At 45.3% G+C, this 21,511-nt stretch overlaps 1 protein-coding gene across 6 annotated transcripts in view; it reads left to right on the top strand.

Moving 5' to 3' along the window:
* Positions 1 to 11,608, top strand: part of ERC1 (ELKS/RAB6-interacting/CAST family member 1) — a 426,664-nt gene extending 415,056 nt beyond the window's left edge. For all 6 annotated transcript variants that reach the window (XM_081130861.1, XM_081130858.1, XM_081130859.1 and 3 more), the window contains one exon: positions 7,357 to 11,608. In XM_081130861.1, coding sequence (XP_080986987.1) covers positions 7,357 to 7,494 — 138 coding nt within the window. In that variant the 3' untranslated portion in view covers positions 7,495 to 11,608. The remainder of the gene's footprint in view (positions 1 to 7,356) is intronic.
* Positions 11,609 to 21,511: the final 9,903 nt, after the last annotated feature.

The following is a 21,511-nucleotide window of genomic DNA, read 5'->3' as shown; positions in this document are numbered from 1 at the left end:
CCTCTTAGTTCATGGGTTGACACTCAACCACTAAGCCACCACCAGCCAGGCTATTTTTTTTTTTTTTTTTGGATAAATATCCAGAAGTAGAATTGATGGATCCTACTGTAGTTCTATTTTTACTTTTTTGAGGAACCTCCATATTGTTTTCCGTAGAGTCTGCACCAGTTTATCTTCCCACCAACAGTGCACAAGTGTTCCTTTTTCTCTACCTCTTGAGCAACACTTATTATTTCTTGTCTTTTTTACGATAGCCATTCTTTTTTTTTCTTTTTTAATCCTCACCCAAGGATATGTTTTCATTGATTTTTTTAAAGAGAGAGGAAGGGAAAGCAAGAGAGAGAGAAACCTCAATGTGAGAGAGATATATTGACAAGTTGCCTCCCATATGCACCCTGACCAGGGACCGAACCTGCAACCTAGGTATGTGCCCTGACTGGGAGCCAAACCTTTTGGTGTATGGGACCGTGCTCCAACCGACTGAGCCACTCAGGGCAATGATAGTCATTCTAACAGGTGTGAAGTGATATCTCATTGTGGTTTTGATTTGATTTCCCTAATGATTAGTGATGGTGAGCACCTTCTCATGTATCTATTGGTTATCTTTATGTCTTCTTTGGAAATATGTCTACTCAGATCCTCTGCCCATTTTTTAGTGAGATCGTTTGAGTTGCAGGAGGGAGCTATTAATTTATATGAGTTCTTTAGTATTATTTCAATCTCAAACATTTTTGTTTTATTTATTTATTTTTAATTTAATTTTTTATTTTTTTATTTTTTCCATCACCATTTGTCCCCCCATACCCTCTTCCACGTCCACCCACACCCCTCCTCCCCACAATCACCACACTGTTGTTTGTGTCCATGAATTCTCTTTGTTTTCCTTTTTTTCTCAGTCCCTCTACTCCTCCCCCCAACCAGCTTCACCCTCAGAGCTGCCTGCCTGTTCTCTCCTTATGAGTCTGTCACTGTTTTGCTTGTTAGTTCAGTTTATTCATTAGATTCCACATGAGTGAAATCATATAGTACGTGGTCTTTCTTTAACTTATTTCACTTAGGATAATGTTCTCCAGGTCTTTATATATTTTTGGTATTAACCCCTTATCAGATATGTGATTTGCAGATATTTTCTCTCATTCAGTAGGTTGTCTTTTCAATGGTTTCTTTTGCTATGCAAAGGCTTTTTAGTTTGATGTAGTCCCACTTGCTTATTTTTGCTTTTGTTGCCTTTGCCTTTAGCATCAAATCTAAAAATCATCACCAAGATCAATGTCAAGGAAATTTCTGCTTATGTTTTCTTCTAGAAGTTTTTTAGATTTCAGGTGTTGCATTCAAGTCTTTATTTTGAATTAATTTTCATGTATGGTGTTAGATAGTGGTGCAGTTTCATTCTTTGGCATGTGGCTGTCCAGTTTTCCTAACACCATTTATTGAAGAGACTATCCCTTTCCCACTGTATAATCTTGACTCCTTTGTCTTAAATTAGTTGACTATATGTGTATGTGTGTTTATTTCTGGGCTCTCTATTCTGGTTCATTGACCTATGTGTCCACTTTTATGCCAATACCATACCATTATAATGACTATAGCTTTGTAACATAGTTTGGCATCAGGGAGCACAGTGCCTCCAGCTGTTTTTCTTTCTTAAGATTGCTTTGGTTATTTGGGGTCTTTTATGGTTTCATACAAATTTTAGAATTGTTCTATTTCTGTGAAAAATGCCATTGGAATTTTGCTAGGTAGGGATTAAATTGAATTTGGAGATTGCTCTAGTATGAACATTTTAACAATGTTAATTATTTCCATATATGAGCATGAAATCATTTCATTTATTCATGTCTTCAACTTCCTTCATCAGTGTCTTAGAGTTTTCAGTGTACAGGTCTTTCACCTCCTTATTTGAATTTATTCATGATATTTTATTCCTTTTGATACAATTATAAATGGGATTGCTTTCGTGATATCTCTTTCTAAGTTCTTTATTCGTATATAGAAACACAACAGATTTTTGTATATTGATTTTGTTTATTAGTTTTAACAGTTTTTTGGTGGACCTTTTAGGGTTTTCTATATATAATATGTCATCTGCAAATAGTGTCAGTTTTACTTCTCTTTTGATTTGGATACCTTTTATTTCTTTTTCTTGTCTAATTGTTCTGGCAAAGACTTGTAATAAAAGTGGCAAAGTGGGCCACTTTTTCCTGATCTCAGAGGAAAGCTTTCAGCTTTTCACCATGAGTATGATGTTGCCTTGTAATATATGGCCTTTATTATGTTGAGATATATTCTCTTTATACCCACTTCCATAAGAGTTCTTACCATAAATGGATGTTGAATTTGGTCAAATGCTTTTTCGCCATTTATTGAGATGACATCTATTTTTATCCTTCACTTTTCTAATGTGGTGTGTCACATTTATTGATTTGCAGGTCTTAAACTACCCTTGCATCCCTGGAATAAATCCCACTTGATCATGGTGTATGATCCTTTTAATGTATTGTTGAATTTGGTTTGCTCGTATTTTGTTGGGGGGCTTTTGCATTAGTGTTTATCATAAATATTGGCCTCCATTTTCTTTTCTTATGGTGTCCTTGTCTATTTTTGGTATCAGGGTAATGCTGGCTTGTAAAATGAGTTTGGAAGTTTTGCCTCCACTTCTATTTTTTTTGGAAGAGTTTGAAAAGAATTGTTTTTAATTTTTCTTTGAATGTAAGGTAGAATTCACCTATGAAGCCATCTTGTCCTTGAGTTTTGTTTGTTGGGAGGTTTTTGACTACTGATTCAGTCTCCTTGTAGTGCTTGGTTTGTTCAGATTTTCTAGTTCTTCATGATACAGTCTTGGAATGTTTATGTCTCTAGGAATTTATACATTTCTTCTAGATTTTCCAGTTTGTTAGCATACAATTGTTCATAATAATCTCTTATGACTTGTTGTATTTCTGTGGCATCAGTTGTAATGTCTCCTTTTTATTTCTGATTTTATTTTAGTCCTGTTTTTTTTCTTGGTAGGTCTAGCTAAAGATTTGTCTATTTTGTTTATCTTTTCAAAAGAGCTCTTAGTTTTATTGATCTTTTTCATTATCTTTTTAGTCTCTATGCCATTTATTTCTACTCTGATCTTTATTTCCTTCCTTCTACTAACTTTGGGCTTTGTTTGTTGTTCATTTTCTAGTTCCTTGAGGTGTGAAATTAGATTGTTTATTTCAAATCTTTCTTTTTTCTTAATGTAGGCATTTATCCCTATGACATTCCCTCTTAAAACTGGTTTTACACCCATAAATTTTGGTGTATTCTATTTCAATTTTCATTTGTCTCAAGGTATTTTATGTCTTCTTTAATTTCTTCTTTGACCATTCAGTTTTTTAGTTGCATGTTGTTTAATCTCCACATATTTGTGAGTTTACTTCTTGTAATTGATTTCTAGTTTCATACCATTCTTGTCAGAATAGATGTTTGATGAGATTTTATTCTTCTTAAATTTATTGAGACTTGTTTTGTGGCCTAACATATGATCTATCCTGGAGAATGTTTCATGTGCACTTGAGAAGAATGTATATTCTCAGTGTAATTTTTAAATTTAGATCTTTGGCCAGCTTGAAGTTTATGTTTATGTATAGTATGAGCAGGAATCTAAATACAACTAGCCCCAATTGACCTAAAATATTCATTGATTTCTAATGCCTTTTGATTATATTATAAATCCCACTGATCAAATTTTATCAATACAATATTTTTAACTAGTATACTTTTATAGTATGTTTTATAATCTGGTAGAGCAAGTCCCACATCATTTTCTGTCTTAAAATATTTTCTGAGACCCTGGCTGGGTGGCTCAATTGGTTGGGGCATCATCCCCTACATCAAAAGGCTGTGGGTTCGATTTCCAGCCAGTGCACACACCTAGGTTGTGGGTTTAATCCCCAGTCAGGGTGCATACTGCAGGCAATCAGTGTATGTTTCTCTCTCACATTGGTGTTTCTTCCTAAAAAATAAAAAAATTTTAAAAATCAATCCTCAGGTGAGGATTAAAAAATAAAATAAAATATTTTCTTGGCTCTTCTTATATATTTACACTTAAGGATAACTTTTAGAATCAATTACCAAGTTTCAAAGAGTCTTTGGGATTTGATTTGGAAATGTATTTATAGTATACTTTTAGGTAAAAACAAAATCAGTTTATAAAAATCTATATAATATCATTGCCATTTTGTTTCTAAAATTACATGTATGTATAATAAAAGTCTCACAGACTGTATGACAAAATATATAGGAATGGTTATATCCTGATGCTAATGTTATAGGTGATTTTTTTTCTTGGTGCTTTCCTTTTCCAAATTTTTTACAATGCATGTGTAATACTTTTTAAATCCAAAAAAACTCCTGAAAAATGTTATTAAACTAAAATGTATCCATTAGTAACTTCATATTTATCTACTTAACTGAAGCCAAATAGAATAAAAAGTATTTCATGGGAAATAAATATGTGACATGTTGAGAGTCAAGTACAGATATCTGGCTCAGAATATAAACCAGAGTTCAGAATTTTCTTGGGAATAATCTGAAGCAATACAGCCTGACATTTCCCTCATAAGTGATTTGACGTCAGTTCCATTGACGATACTTGAGAGTTGTCGTATATATAAGTTGTTGCTTATATGTAGCTTTTTCATTTAACAGTATTTCTAGATTATATTCTGCGTGACTGTATTTACAAGGTACCTGGCCTCCTTGGTTTTCCCATTCCAGAGGTTTATATTTATACGACACAGCCAGGCCTTGATATGCACCAGGACTTAGTGTGGTCTAAATCTAGTCCTTGCATGTCTTGATCTTTTTGTCAACATTTAGCAAAAAAAAGATTGCTGAATCTGTTCCCAGCTTTTTGATATATTTGAAGAAGCAGTGTGATAATCCTTGGCTCAGAGCATCTAGATTCTATCAACACTATAGTTAGAACTTTGTTGTCTTTGCTTTTTAATCTACATGCGTCTTACCAATTTCATAAAAACAACAGTAACAATAATTATAGTAACATTTATCAACCATTTTCTATGTGTCAGGCATTATACTGCACTTTATAGGAATACCTCATTAAATCTTTCAAATAACCTATAAATGTTATTGCCCCATTTTACAGATGAGGAAACTGAGGCTCAGAGAGGTTCAGGTCATACAAACTAATAATTGGCAGAGCTGATATTGAAACCCAGGCAGCCTACCTCTCTAGAGCCTATGTTCTTAACTATACTTTATTTTTCATTTTATTTTATTTTTGACAGTATTACAGAAGTCTCCCAATTTTCCTCCCTATTACCCCCTTTCTCGTAGCCCCTGCCCCACTCCATGCCTTCACCACACTATTGTCTGTGTCCATGGGTTATGCATATAAGTATATATGTCCTTTGGTTAATCCCTCCCCGTCTCCCCCTGCCCTGAGATATGGAAGCATGGAACAGGTTTAACTATACTTTAAACTCAGTTTTTAATTTCCCTCCTTTCCTAAAACCGGCTCTGCCCCCTGTATTTTCAGTCTCATTTGTCTAATATCCACAGCTAGAACTGTCAGAATGACTCTCCATTCTCTCTCACTTGTCTCCACCTCCTGTCAGCCCTCCCTTTGCAGAGTCGCGTCCGTCTGTTCCTCTCCATGTCCCCAGACCCTACCTTTGTTTTAGCCCTCCTGAACTCTCACCTGGGCTTGTAACAATTACCTCCCTTCACATATTCTTTTTTCCACTCAGTCTAACATGTTTTTATCTTTATAGCTATCTTCTAAGAAAATGAAGCTGATCATGTCTCTGGATTGTTTAAAAACTCTTGGACTTCCTTTTGTTATTGTTGTTGTTTTTGTAACCAGATTATATCTAAACTCCTTAGCTTTACATACACAATCTGGCCCCAGCCTGTCTCTTCGGCTTCGTTTCCTGTCATTCTCCACCCAATCCCTTTACCTTATGCTCCAGCCATATTGAACATCTCACTGTTCCCTAGATCTGTGCCAAGCCCTTTCATAGCTCTGTGCATCTGCCCTTGTTTCATCTGCTAGAAAGCCTCTTCTGTCGTTGATCTCCCAGACAAACTCCTATTCAGCTCTCAAGATCCAAATCACATGTTGCCTTTAGTATCATCTCGGACTCCTCCAGGATGAAACAGTCATTCTTACGTCTTCCCCTATAACATATTCATGCCTTGGTTACGGCCCTTAACATGGTGGGTTGTAATGATCCGTTTACATTTTGTCTATTTTATTAACCTAAATGGGTCTTCAGGGCAAGAACCCATTCCAGGCCCTTAAAAAATGTTAATTTAATGCTTGAAGGAGAATGTCAGAGAGGGTGTTTGAAAGCCTAAGAAGTTAGAAATATACTTCTAAACTAGCAGAAGACTACCTCGTATCTAAATTAACAGGCCTAAGGTAGGGTAGTCTAATGCACTGAATAAAAGTGGTACATAGAAACAGGGGAAATCTTTTAAATTTTAAGTTTCCCTAGGTCAGAGACCATTATGCAAGATTAGGATCCTGTCTGCAATCATCCATGTACCTGGACGTGTGTGTGATACTGGGGCACAGTGGGGAGAACATTCCACCTGTAATGAGAGGGCTGAGATTGGAGTCCCAGCTCTGCAAATTACCATCCTTGGAACTTGGACTAGTCACTAACTTCTTTAGACCTTGTTTTCATGAAAAAATATTTGAAATTTACTTTTACCCTTCTGGCTGTTAATTTAGATGTGGGAAGACTTCACATAGAAAGTGTCTCTTTTTTTCTTTTTCTTTTTTTTTTTAAGCTTTATTGAGGTATAACTGACAAGTAAAACTGTGATATATTTAAAGTGTACAACGTGATGATTTGATATACATCATCAAAGGATTCCCACAATTGAGTTCACACATTCATCATCTCATATAGTTCCTTTTTTTCTTTATGAGAATACTTAAGTTATACTCTCTTAGCAAATTTCAATTATACAGTACAGTGTAATCAACTGTTGTCACCATGTTTAACCTTAGATTCTCAGTCTGTATTCATCTTCTATCTGAAAGTTTGTACCCTTTTAGCAACCTCTCCCCATTTCCACCATTCCCCCCATTCCCCAGCCCCCTGGCAACTACCGTTTTACTCTCTGATTTTATGAGTTAGACTTTTTTTTTTTTCCAGATTCCACACACATATAAGTGATACCATTGCAGTCTTTGTCTTTCTCAGTCTGGCTTATTTCACTTAGCATAGTGCCCTCTAGGTTCATCCATGTTGTTGCAAATATCATTTCTTTATTGATAAACAGTAATTCTTAACTCAGTGCAAATAGGATTGTTTTATTTTATCTGAAATCCACCTTTCCTTTCCCTTTCAGCTTCAGAATGAATTAGAAAAAGGTGAGCGGGACAATGCAGAACTGCAGGAGTTTGCCAATGCCATCCTCCAGAAGATAGCAGACCATTGCCCCGACATCCTGGAGCAGGTGGTCAACGCATTGGAAGAATCATCCTGACCCTGCTTCATCGGGAGTGGCCAGCCCAGCAGCCCAATACAGTGAACCTAGGAGCCAAGAAAAGCAAACCATGAGGACAGGCACACAGAAGCTTCTTGGCACTGGGCAAACACTACAAACTCCACCCTACCTTCAAGTGTTATTCCAGCGCCATTTCTACATCTGTCATCTGACTCTGCCTTTCTACTTTGGATGTTGTTTCTATACTTATTTTGTGATGTCCAGGGTGGGTAAGTGGCCAAGTCTCCACGAAGAACCACCATCTAGTCATCAGCAGTGGAGAACTCTGGAAGCCGGTGGCTCTGCCCTCACAGAGGAGCATGGAGTGGGGAGCCTCATACCTCCTGTTTTTGACGTGAGAACTAAATCTGGAATCTACTTGGAGTTCAACACACTGAGAGAATGCTTCCCATGGACAAGAGAGCTGAGTGTCCTAATATCACAACAGGTGCTTTCTCCTACAAGGATTAAAAAAAAAAAAATCTCAAAAAGATATTATTAGAAAAAGAGAGAGGGGAAAAGAGAGAACAGGGACAAACAGAAAAACGACTCTTCTTTTACTGTCCCTTTTGTTTACTTTTCATCTGCAGTGTTTTATGCAGGGGAGTGGCAAGCAGGCCTCCCGATGGCTCGGTGAACACTAACGCCCCACCCCACCCAGTCCCTCTCGCTCACGCGTGCTCTTCTCCTCAACCAGTTAGCAAGAGGATGGTGCAAACAGTTCTCCCTCCAGTCACCCTCGTGTAAGACCTTTGGCCTTTCTCTTAGGTCATATATCTCTAATGGAAAGAGAAGAGGGGTTTGACATGAGGCGCTGTCACCGCCAGCTCTGCATCGGTAGTGACTATTCCTCAGGGTCAGGCTGGTTTCTCCTGAACACCTCTTTCATCAGGCCCCTGAGCCCCAAAGAATGCTTCTGCCTTCCCACCACAGTGCTCCAAGCTCTTGCAGCCCCGCAGTCACTGAACTTTATGACCCATCTCCACCCTTGTAGCGTAACTCTTGATTTGCACTTCCTAGAACCTTAGCCTGTGCATTGCCTGGAACCTCCTCTCACACAAATGAATGTTTCTCATCCCATACACATTCCTTCCTCCATTCTTTCATTCAAAGACTATGAAATGCCTACTGCTAGGCACTCATACTTTAAAAAAAGGGAGGGAGAGGTGTAAAGGGTTGTATGAGACATACCTGCTTGAGTGAAAGTAGTAAAAGGCATAACCTTCCCCCACATCTTAACAGAAGGTATCTTTTCCAGAAAAATCTTGCACAAATCAGCATTTCTCATTTCTTACTAAAATGAAATTGATAGGTTTGGGGGCTGAGGACTGAGTCACTTACTTGCCTGCAGGATCCCATTTGGTGATTCAGGACTTTTGTTTATTGCTCTTACCCTGAAAGAGTAACAATAGTGGATAGTGTTTCCTTGGCCAACTCTGTGTCACAAATCAGAACATTGACCTCAAAGTTACAAATTCACTTGAAGGTATTGTCATTTTGAAGGGCATTTTCCCCAAGCATAGACAATGGCAGTCATAAAAAAGCAGACACCAAGAAATAGACCACTTAACCAAATGTAGGCCTTTGACGACCTCTGTGGCCAGACACCTGACCAGACACTCATCTTCTGATAAGAGTTGCTGGGCTAAATGCCTTTGTCTTGCATTTTCTCCTTTCCCTTCCCCAGTTACTCACCCAAGAATCTGATGCTTCCTGTAAAGTCATCACGGCCATCAGTTCAGTATCTTCCCACCAGCAAGCCTTGACTGTCTCATTAACTTATATGGTCAAATCTCCAGCTGCCCTGACTTGTGCTGTAAAACAGTCTCCCCTCTGAGAAGCTGTAGAGTGTTCCTTATCAAAGGTTTAAATGAACTCTGCTCATAAACTTCTTACTGAGATGCTTCCTGATAGCAAGGCTGGCCGGAGTTGGGGTGCCAGGGGTTAGATATTAAGTGGTGGTCATTTGTGGTCAATTACCTCAATTCCATTTATTTACTTCATTGCCCGTAAATCATGTAGATAGCCCCCAGTGTTTTAGGGCTGGAGTATTAGAGTCTCACTTTAAATACCATAATGCAGAGAGCTGAGGTAAGATAACAGCCTTCCCGGGACTACAGCAGAACAGAAAGCAGAGGAGGCCATGCCCAGAGAAGTGCCCGGGCCTGGCACTGGCTGGCTGTGGTCTAGCTGGTCTGGCAAGGGAAGGCCTCAGCCAGGTCTCTCAGGGTCCCGCTGATCAGCCTTTACCATCAGATACAGTACCTGCCACTCTTGCCCACATGTTGCATGACTTACTGCACCTTCTTCCCCTTTTCATTTCTACCCTTCCTGCTGCTCTCCCTCTGAAACCTTATGGAAGTCCTCTGGACAAGGGCTTCTGAGAAGGAAATTTCTGGGCAGACATCGTCTCTCTGGCCTGTATGAACCATAGCAGGGCATCTTTCTTCCTTCCCAGTATCTCAAATGGTTCTGGGGACTGTTTGGTCCTAGACTAATTAGGCTCTGGCTAAAGTTTAACGCTGAACAAGACCTGCATTTACATTATAGGGGCAAAGTCAGTAAAGTTTCTAGCGTTTAAGTATCTTACTGAGTTTAGAACATTCATCAAGCCAGCATTTACTAAATGCATAATTCCCATCATACATTTTGTGACCTTCTTATGGTATTCAAGGTTGTAAAAGGTCACTCAGCTACTACCAAACGTGTTGTATGTAGCCTTGAAAACTCACTGCAGGTTGCCTGTAACGTTCACCAAATTCATCCATTCCATTGGTAAGTCTAGTTCCCCCTTAACACCTAAAGGCCTGTACCCCAAATGAAGGCATCATAAAGGGCACAGGGTGGAATCCAGCCTGGAGCGCATGACTGCAGAAATACAGTGTGACTTTTCATCTCATATACCTCTATCCCAGGTACTCATTGAGTTCTTGATGAAGTATCTGAATTGAGATTTACAAGGACTTTGGATACCATTTGAAATAGAAAAGACTTTAAATGGTCTTTAACATATTAAGAAATAAGAGTGGGAATCCTGAAATCTGTCTCAATTCTAACCTTTAACCTTGTACATTACAATCTAAAGAAGATCTAAGTTCTTTTCTCTCTTTCAGTTGGGCTTTAAAAATACTAATAAGGCAGACTGAACCCGAGACCACCTTCAGTGTCAATAGTGGCAGTGTGGCTTGGCCACTATTGACACTTCTGTCAATAAAAGTCTGGTTTCCCATGAGAAGCTCATTGGCTCACCCACTCCTCAGAGTGAGAGAGAAGGGAGTGGAGGTCACCACAGAGTTTTAGTCAACCGCTAAACTAACCCCTCCCCTGTTGATGGTCAGGATTGGCATTTGGATTTGCTGCTAGAGTTCCGCTGATCCCAGAGCCCTCCTGCCCTCCTGTTTGACCCCATTACTTACGTGTAGGCCCAGTGGCTATCCTCAGGGTCTTTGAGGAAAGAGCAAATTGAATCTGTCACCACATATAATGTGACCCTCACACGACACTTGCTAAGTTTCAGCGAGCCCTGTGTCCGCAGTATCAGTAACTCTGCCTGCCTGCCCGCCTCATCTCCCACCTGCAGACATCAGAACGGTGGGGAAGGCAGTGGGAAGCGGGCAGAGGCAGGCGGCATGCCGCCCTTCGCAGGCCGCCCACTCGTCCGTCCCTGCCAGCCCTGGGCGCTCAGGACAGGGACTTCAACCATTTAAAGAAACGTTTTAAAAGAATCTGGAGTTTTCCACCGTGTGAACTAAGAGAATACCTGGGCAAGAAAACACATAAAAGGAAATCCTTCTGAACAAAATGGCTGTCTTTACTCTTTTTAAGCAAAAACTGTTCCCAAACTTTTTCGTGTCAAAACTGTAACCAAGTGTCTCCTGATTTTTCCCAGTGTGTTTAGCGAGTGCTGTGATCCTAATGTAGGTATTCTCCGCCGGACTCTTGGAGGAGAGGTGGTTTTAGGGACTGGTTTGGGGGGGAGCGGGTTTTTGTCCCATCCCACCTCCTCTTTTGTTTCTCTGCTTGTCAATATTGTCTGTGTGGTTCAGAGAATTCGGGCAGTTACATTGTGTCCATTGTTGAGATTATTAAGATATTAAAGAGTAGTTGTAGAACTGAAAAATTAAGGAGCTGTGTTTTAAAAATGCAAACCAATATCATGTTAAAGGAATTCAAGCTATGGGGCAGCCAAACTCCTCCCCTCCTCCCAAGTCGGCTTAGGTGGCAGCTGGGCTGGCCGCTTGGGAAGCGCAGGGACCACAGTCCAGGTAGGTGACTACCTGGCTGAAAGACGGCTGCTGAGGAAAAGGAATCGGGGGCTCAGAGTCCCAGCTGCGCCAGCGTTTTCCTGTACATCCTCAGGACCTCTGGGTAGTTTGTGACCCTATAACCACTCTCACCCCCACATTGGCCCCAGCTCAGTGTGCCTAATACTGTGTGGCAACCTGGCTTGACTCAAGCCCTACACCTGGCAGCAGCCCTGCACAGGCCACAGAACCTCTCTCCTGCCCACTTGGTGCTATATCATCCAGTGACCATCCACCACGGGCCGGGCACTGGCCAGCCCAGCGCCTGCAGTCCCGGTGAATGAGCTACCCTCAGATCTCAGTTCCTTCTGGCGTCAGTCCTAGATTCTTTCCCTTTAAGAATTTTAGACCCAGATCTCCGGGGCCCAAGCTGCCTTTCTTGGCCCCCTTGAGGCCGTCGTCAGGAAAGGAAGTGAACCCTGCTGAAGCCAGGGAATCGGGCCCTGGGCCAGAGCAAGCCCTCTGAGCCCAGCCCTGTTTCCACACCACACCAGTATTGCGTGTCCACCTGAGGGCAGTGCACCGCCCGCTCTGCCTGCTGCCCGCGCAGGACCGGCCGAGCCTGCCTGCACACCAGGCTGGGTGTTCAGGATGGGGACAGGTCCCCCTGGGACGCTCGCCCCTTTGTTCCAGAAGAGAAGTGCTGCACTTTAGTGAGGAGCTGAGGGGCCCTGGGCACTGTTTCCTTGTAGCTTGAGTTCCTTTTGGTGACAGTAGCAGCCGCAATGGTGGTGTCTGTGATGCAAATGCACCCGCTGCCTTCAAGTGTGTGTGTGTGTGTGTGTGTGTGTGTGTGTGTGTGTGGACAGTCGAGTTACTGACAGGATAATGACACTACAAAGAAATTGTGTTATAGTCAACTTTGCCTTGATAATTATTGTAAACACTTTGTTCGGTTTTTTTTCTTTTTTATTCACAAACTAAATCCATCGGGAAATTATAAAATTATTTAAAAATTGTGTGCTGTGTCTTTCCTTGTCATCCAGTCTGATAATTCAAGTGAGCTGTGGCCTCAAATGCGAGAAAAGCAGGGGGAGGCCAGCAATCCCCAAGAGGTCAGTTCCAGGCGTAGGTAGCCCCGGAACCAGAACCGGGTCCCCATCCCTCAGGGAGGCAGAGGAGTTGACTCCACCCTGACAGGCCGGCCTGGGTGATCAAAGAGAGAAGAGTGAGCCTCCTTTAGGTTCCCACCTCAACTCTGGATTGGCAACGCCCTTGATTGCCTTTTAAAGTCAATTTCCACCTCCCTTTTCCCTTACACCCTAGGCCCTGAGTCAGGTTCCCCATTTCTAACCTAACTGCTCCAGAAAGCAGAGTAAGTACCCACGCTGAGGGGCCATCAGCAGCTCGTGCTCAGATGGCAGGGCAGCGAGGAGGGTCACAGCCTGAGAGGGCTTTGTTCAGAACGGACGTGAGCCCCTGGGTGTATTCTGATGGATTAACTCTGCGATGCGTGAGCTGTGTCAGTCACCAAAAGCGCAGATACCAACAGTGATAGGGAGCCAAGAGGCCTGTGCTTCCAAAATGTCCAACCTTGCTGTTTGTCTTGGCCTGATGCTCAATAACAAATTATTCTGGGGAATTTCTTTTATGAGAATTTGTTTGCTGCTTAGATTCATTTCTGAGTCAACCCCAGAACGGACCCAGCCTGCTTGCTGCACTGCCCTCCCTGGTAAGTTCTGCTGCCCACTGTGCGTTGGCGCTTAGCTAGAGCGTCGAGTCCCTGGCAGGCTGCCCCAGCGCACCTGGCTCTGCCCCCCTCACCCTATGTGCAGCTGGCAGCTGCTCCTGCCAGGTGGCGGGGCACCTGAGAGACAGCCCCATTCACAGGACTGAAGGCCTGGTGCTGCTCAGTATCTCAGCATGAGGCAGGATCCATTTTCCCAGCAGAAGGTGTGTTATATTGCACAGTACAGAATCACAACCATGCGCACCGACGTGTCCACAGAAAGCTGTCAGATTACCCTGGTCAGCTGTTTCCAGGTTTCCCATTAATCTTTTCCACTGTTTGTTTACTCTCTCTGTGGTCTCCAGCACTCAGTTTCAGACAAATGGATGCAGAGATCATCATAAGGTTTAAGGAACTACTAGAGGAGAACTTGGAATTGAGAATTCCATTCATTAACTTGGTGTGTTTTTTTCTCTGAATTGGGAAAAGATCACTATTATTTGATTTTTGAGATGGGATATCTCAAGCTGGCTCAAAGTTGATTAAGACCTAGTTAGACCCTGGGCTGGGGGAGTGTTCTGAGGAAGCTGTATGAGACCCATGAGCCTTCCCAGATTCCTAGGAGGATCCCTGGCTTCGTATCCTAGAGCCCTCAGCTGCCCTTGACCTCTCAGCCTCCCTTTAACCTTTCCCTCTGTGAAATGATGCCACCTTCTTCTAGGTCACAAGCCACAAGCCATAATTAGGATAATAAATAGTTATGTTTTTCCTTTTTGAAAGCTCTTTTAATAGTGTAAAGCATAAAATTGCATTCTTCACATCTGCAATGTGCTATATATATATATATATGTATATATATGTGTATATATATATCTTTATTGATTTCAGAGGGAGGAAAGGAGAGGGAGAGAGAGAGATAGAAACATCAATGATGAGAGTCATTGATCAGCTGCCTAGCCCGCAACCCGGGCATGTGCCCTGACCGGGAATCAAACCCCGATCACCTGGATCCTAGGTGGACGCTCAACCGCTGAGCCACACCCGGCCGGGCTGCAATGTGCTTTAAAATTATCCAGTATGTGGACTGGGGAGGGGGCAAGGAGCAGGAAACAGAAGAAGACTGACTGTGAGTACGTAATGGTTGATGCTGGTCACTGGGTACATGGGTTCATTTTCTGTGTATTCTCTCTTCTGTGTATGTTTGAAATTTTCCTAAGTTACATAATCACATCCTTCAATTGTACTTGCTCAGTGATCACACATGGACCTTCCCCCGCCCCCGCCCTGGGTCCAAGTATCCACATCCACAAACTGCCTCCACAGCGCTCAGTGCAGTATTCATGCCCCTGTTACAGGGGCCAGGCACACAGGTAATAATAGCATGTGCCAAGTTCAGTTCTCAATTCTCAGCACTTCACATGCTTTATCTCATCTTCATGGCAATCGTAGAGTAGGTACTATTATCCCCATCTTACGGGTGAAGCACAGAGTGGCTAAACACCTTTCCCAAGGTCACAAGCAGCAAGTGGTAGGGCTAAAATTTAAACTCCTCTCTGTCTCCAGAGCTTGTCCTCTTCAACCCTGTGGCCACATCTCTCAGGGAGCTCATAGTCCAGTGGAGGAAACTAATCCTAATAAAATGTGGGAGGACACAGAAGAGCAGGCAATGCTCGTAATAGACCATGAAAGATGAATAGAATGTTGCCAGCAAAGGAGTTCAAGGAAGAGGGAGGCAGAAAAGAGCCTGAGCAAGGACAGGGAGGTAGGGAAGGACATGGGGTGTTGGGGGTAGCAGGCAGTCCAGTGTCAATCGGTTAAAAACTTGGCTTTGGAGCATGGAGGAGATGGCATGGGGGCCACAATGTAACTTCAAAGGAAGTTGGATGGGCCCATGTTGTGAGAGGTCTGTAATGCCCTGGACAGGAGGGCAGCTTGGGAGAGGATTGCCCACACCTCCAGTGACCTAACCGCAGCACCACGCAGGGCTAATCAAAACACAGCGCCAGGGCCTGTCAGCTCTGGGACGTCTCCAGGCTTGATGACCCTGAGAGCTGCTGGAGGTCGTGAAGAAAAGGCCTTGGCCTGGAGCTGTCAAGGGAAGTTGCCCAACGGTGCACACCAGGAAGTGATGCACCTGGGCTTCAAACCCAGGTGGATCTGTTTCCAAACCTTTCTCTCCAGTTCCTTCCACTAACAGCAGCATTAAAGGCTCACAGCCAGGTAAGAAGCTGATGTGTGACCTGGGACACAGGAGACTCTGCCAGCCTTGGAGGGTGTGAGGCGTCAGGCCAGGTGGCGGTTGGGGGTTCAGAGGAGAGGGAAATAATGTGCCTGCTTTGTCAGCAGGATGGATGTTAGTCACACCAGAAGTTCATGCTCTGTTAGGCTCTGGGCACCATTTATCCCCCGGGAATCAGACGATGAGGCACCATGAATGTTCTCACCCTCTTCCGGCCCTTGGTGGGAACGGAATGAGGCTTGAAAACTTGGTAATTCCATGTCAGCCCTCCCCATCCACTGAGAACACTCCTTTGCCATTCCGTCTGGGTTCACAGGGTGGCTGGGACATTCACAGTCTCTTGCTGGTCCTCCTACAAAACCAATGCTCTGCCTTCCTTCCAGCTGTTCCACGACGGAGCGCTGACACTCATCTTTCCCCTCCTGAATCAACACTCCGCCCGCCCCACGCTCAGTCCCCTCAGCCTCGCTTGTGCGCGTGAAGAACCGAGCCATGTTCCACTGTAGAGGAGAATTGGACATGTACGAAAAACGTCCATCAAATGTCTGCGGGGTTTTCATGCCAAGAAACTGTCTCTGGCTCCTGATGGGATTCACGCTGGAGAGATCGTTCCTGTTTAGTTCATCTTGAACTTGAATTTCTTTTTATTATGATTTCGTTCTTAAGGGTTGTAAATGAGGGTTTGGAGGGCATCTGTTTGCAATCTGAACTTGGACTTGTGTGCACGTTTTAATGTGTTGGTGTCCCTGGGCTCCTCACTGTGCATTGGTGCCGAGGACACACCCAGACTCGAGAACTTCCACGTGATGTCGCTCCGGCCACTGCCCCGCCCACGGCCACAGGGCCGCGCTGAGGTAACCGAGGGGACTAGGCAGCACCTTGCAGGGTGAATAGGGGACTGGAGGGTTTTGCTTCCACTTTCTCTTTGTTATAAGTATTGAGGTCAGGATGACCCCCCAGCTTTTCGGAGTCAGCCGACTCTTTAGGGGAGAAGAAAACTCAAGAAGCCAGTCAGCCTTTCACTTCAGCCGAGCTCATCGCTGGCCATCCCCGCATCGCGAGCTGCCTGCGGGCGCCTCCCTTGCAGAGCTGTGGCCTCGGGGTGCCTGTCTCCAGGCTCCACCGCTCTTCACCCAGAGACAACCTCTGCGGGCCTGCAGGAGGGCTGGGGAACAGGATGCTCATCCTGCTGAAGGGGCAGAGAACCTGCTCCCTGACCTGAGGGCAAAGGAAGGCCTGGCCTGCAGGAACAAGGCCAAGGCCTTGAACATGAAAGCAGGTGGGCCAAGAATCAAAAGACCTGGGTTCCCAACCTGGCTTTGGTGCTTACGAGCTGTGTAGCCTTGGAGAAGTCACTTGACTTCTTTGACCTTCAGTTTTCTCATTTTTAAAATAGAAAAGATACTATGCACCTCACAGGTGTTTAGTGAAGGTCACCGCGCCAGTACGAGGGAAGGTCAGGCCACGTGGCAGCCACAGCGGGCCCCTCGGCTGCCCCGTTCAGTCCATGTGTAGGTCAGCTCTTGCTGGGCAGCATCCACCATGTATGGGCCAGGGTTGTCCCCGTGGCCTGTGAGGGAATTCACATATTGTTTTGCCTAAAGCCTTGAAAATGGGACCATCGCCTTTATAGACGTGCATCACACTCTGAGCAGAGCCTGTCCAAGGGTTGTCTCCTGCTGTCTGACATCTTCCCTACATGTAACAATCATCTACAGGTGGGAAAGTTGAGGCCTGGAATGGAAGCCTCCCGTTGGTAAATCACTGGCTTCTTCTCTCAGCCCATTCTCTGGGCTCCCTCCAGGCCCTCCCACCACAGAAAGGCACCATCAGGGGGCAAGGGCCTGCCTTCCTGGGAGCCTGGTCCCGGGACTGGGCTGCAGTCCCTTCCCCAGGGCGTCAGATGCCAACAATCATATTGCTTCTGCTTTAGGAAGAAAAAATCCAGATGCCAATGTGCCTGCCTCATCAGCTGGGCCAGTTACCCTCCTGCAGAGATGGCTTCTGAAGGCAAGCTTCGTCTGCCCTGCCTGTTAGTCACTGTGACACAAGAGACTCAGGGATACTGGAGTCCAACGTGGATACTTTGGCCAAAACGTCATTGTGGAGTTCAGGCCTCAGCGCGCAGACAAACCCTGGTTCCAATACCTCCAAGCCCGCCTACAGGGACTAAACTTGCAAAAGCGCTGGAGGGGTCCCCTTTCAACCTCAGAAATGAGAGGACACTGATCTTTGTTTCTTCCCACCCAAAGCCCTGGTCTGCAGCCTTTGGCCTGTCCCCGCACTGCCTGTAAGGCCCCTGAGGGCAGGGAACATGTCTGTTACTCCTTTGGGTCCCCTACATGCCAGTGGCACGTACTCAAGGCCGTTGTATGGCTTACCAGGTGGTTCAAGCTGATCTGCTCACTGGTCCGCTTCCCACGAGCTTCGTATTCCAGGAGACGCTTTCCCACAGCTGGCCCGGTTTTAGCGCATGTCCCTGAAATATTAGCACAGACGTCTGTTATGAACCGAATTTCCCCTGTGGGCAGGACAGGTCAGAGCAAGCCTGCTCAAATTCCTTGTTTCCTGGCCAGGGCACCAGACAGCAGGGTCCCTCCGACTGCCTCTCCTGTGCAAACACCCAAGAGGGAAGCAGCTAGAGTTTGACTTTAGAGCCTCAGGCTCTGGTTGAGGATCTACCGCGACCTGCTCTACTCTTCCCTGTGCCAAACTCTGCCCCGGTCCTGCGGTGTCCTTGGACTTTTATTTCCTTCCAGTAGCTCTCAAGAATTCTGATAAGGCTCCTTCCTCACCTCATTGACTTTGGTGAGGGGGGTGACAACTCAGAATCTAATGTAAGTATTTGTTTTCGGAGGAAAAATCTTCATGCACAAGGCCTCATTTGATGTTTTGGGAACTTGCCAGGGACTGAAATGCAGCCAGTGCTTTTTAAAGGTTCCTCCTCTCCCTCTGAATGTGTGTGTGTGTGTGTGTGTGTGTGTGTGTACATACAGCCATACACTAGCTTTATGTTAATACACACACACACACACACACACACACATACACACACAGGCTTTGGCCAAGTGTGAGGGTCTCCATGTTATGAAGGAAGTGAGTAAACAACTTCAACATTTTTGTTTCCCTCTGAGGCTTGCAAAGAAGGTGTTAAGAGCACAAGATTTAAATCATAAACTTTATTAAAAGCCAAACAGCCCGATGTGTAACTCTTGCCAACTTGGACAGTCTTTGGGATAAAGCTCCACTGAGCTAATCCAGAAGGAATCGAGTGGAAGACAACAGCGGGAGGGGCCGCAAGCTCTGACTCAGCCCCCACCGGGGCCGGGAGGTTGGAGCAGGAGCCAGGTAAGGCCTTAAACTACTGATTCTTTTTTCTACCTTTCCTCATACCATTTTCTTAACAAACGGCGCCTCTTTCATGCCTCCAGGACTCATGGTGAGGAGGGCAGCGTGTCCTCTGGCAAGTCCCCAACTGGCCAGAATCGCCCTCTGAGTAAGATGCGAGGGACAAGCAGAGAGGAAAGCGCCAGTCACTCACTGGCTGGGCTCCTCTCCATCCAACCTGAGGGCGACCCTCTCCTCCAAAGACTAGTTGCCTCTTTCCTGGGGCGGGGGCTACACTCAGCATCTCACAAGACACGGAAATATGAGTCGGATCCCTGCTTGCAAGGAGTTCTAAATCCAGATGAGGAATCAGAACAAATACATGAATCAATAGTGAGAATGTCATTCAGGCCAGGGTCAGAGGGCAGGGGACCAACACAGAGAACTTCCTTAGTGCAGAAAGTTCTCACCTCCAACCCACGCTCAGCTCCCTGCTGTCCTCCCTGTGACCTGCCGAGCTCAGGCGCTTCACAGGCTCCTGGCCCAGCTCCTGTCCTGGATCTCTTTCTACTCCTGAGCACATTTCTGCACCACTAGGGTCTCTTGTGATTTTTGTGTCATTGGACTCGCACGTGCCTCATCTCCCCTCTTGGACACAAGCTTGCCAAGGACGGGAGGCTGTCTCTGCAGGGCCCTGTGGCACCTGGGACAGGAGCCATTTCACTCCACACCTGACATAAGCCCTCCATCCCTGAGCTGGCCCCTCTGAGCTTGGACCCAAGGGAGCTGCTGAGGACCTAAACCCAACGATGGGCCAGGAGAAGGGGAGGGAGCCTCGCTCTCGCTCAGTGTGCAGGGGACCATGCTGATCTTTTGCTGGCCGGTTAGACTGAACAGCTTCAGGAGACCCACTGATCTTTCCTGTCTTAGCAAAATATTGGTTTTATTATAAGGTGTTAAAAATCATCAGCACAACTTGGGACTGGCTACAATATTCTCACACATCTCCTCAGTGTAATCTCTGGGAGTATGGAGGACCTTTGCCCAGAATCGCTGAGACCTGCAAACTCTGAGGCATGGGAGTGGGTCTGGCGGGACTTCATCTAATCCCCTTGGAATAACTTCCCATATACTGTACGTGTGTTTGTAGGAGTTTCTGTAAATAGCGATTAAATACTCTTGACGGGCTATGCGTCTGCAAACCAGGGCTTCTATTAAATGTAATGACTTCCTCCTGGAGTTCCTTTGAACTCTCCCTCCTTGAAAGAGAGGGGAGGCTTCGAGGTGAAGTGAGGGCCCAGAGGTGGCTCCCAGGCTGCAGTGACTGCTCACACTTGCCGGGACAACCCAGCCGGGCCATGCCCAGTGACCAAAGGAAGCCTGGGCCTGCTCTCATGGGCCCCATGGGGACAGCTCCTCTGACCCACCTGTCAAGCCTTTCCCAGCGGTTGCCCTTATTTTTTTGTCTCCCATTTCCCCCCTTTGCTTAAAAGGATCCCACCACAAAAATGTTTTCTTCTCCAAATGTAGCAACCAGTTCAGGACACCACAGGGACCGGGAAGCGCGCTGACCTGCGGCCAGAGCTGCTCGTGCAGGTGCCACCAGAGCTGCTTTCCAGGTCTGGCCTGTTCCCAGCAGGGCTGGGGAGGAATTGGCCGGTGTCTTCAGGACACAAAATCCCACTGTGGTGGCTGAGCCAGGTTGGCGGGGAAGTGTCCTGACCCAAACAACTTTATTTATGTTCTGCATCTCTCACCAGCTTTCCTTGGGGTGCTTTTTGAGGTTTGCCCATCTGCGCTGGCCTCCAGGCTTGCGTCAGTCCCCGCTGACTGTGGGCACCCAGGCAGCCAGCCCCCACTGCCACCTCCCACCCCCACCAGCTGGGCGCCCCTTTCAATCGCAGGCTGCAACTCGTTCACACAAAGCAGCCCTGCGTTTGTTGTTGTTTTTTCACAGTGGCCCTCTTTGAATTTTAAAAATGAGAATTAGAAGGGAGTTATTTCTGTGAATACCTCAACAGGAGGTTATTTATATGAGAACATGCAGAATCCTGGATCATCCAGCTGCCGAGTTAAGGGAAGGAAAGAACTCTTTATTGAGTGCTTCTGATGAGTCAGACACTGAGCTAGCCTTTTACATATGTTACTGGGGAGCGCTGTCCACGTTTTATACAGATGTTGAATGAGAACACAGCCCACATCTGTTTTATCATCAGTGTATCTCCGTGCTTAGAAGAGTGGCTGGTGTATTCTAGGTGTCCAATAAAATGTGTTCCATTAACGAATGGGAAGGACACAGAGGCTCTGAGCGGGATCCCCTGACATGGAGTCACACAGCTGGCCTCCTGGTCGCCCAGGCCTGCCCGCCCCAGCCTGGCTGCTCCCCTCCCGCCTTCCCCAAGTCTCCCTCATCTTCTCTGGACGTAGCTTCTTGTGGGGCTCTCTCAAAGGCTACCCCCAATGGCATAGTGGCTCCTC

Source organism: Miniopterus schreibersii, assembly GCF_964146895.1.
Source record: "Miniopterus schreibersii genome assembly, chromosome: 2".
Lineage (NCBI taxonomy): Eukaryota > Metazoa > Chordata > Mammalia > Chiroptera > Miniopteridae > Miniopterus > Miniopterus schreibersii.
This window is presented reverse-complemented; position numbering and strand designations above follow the sequence as displayed.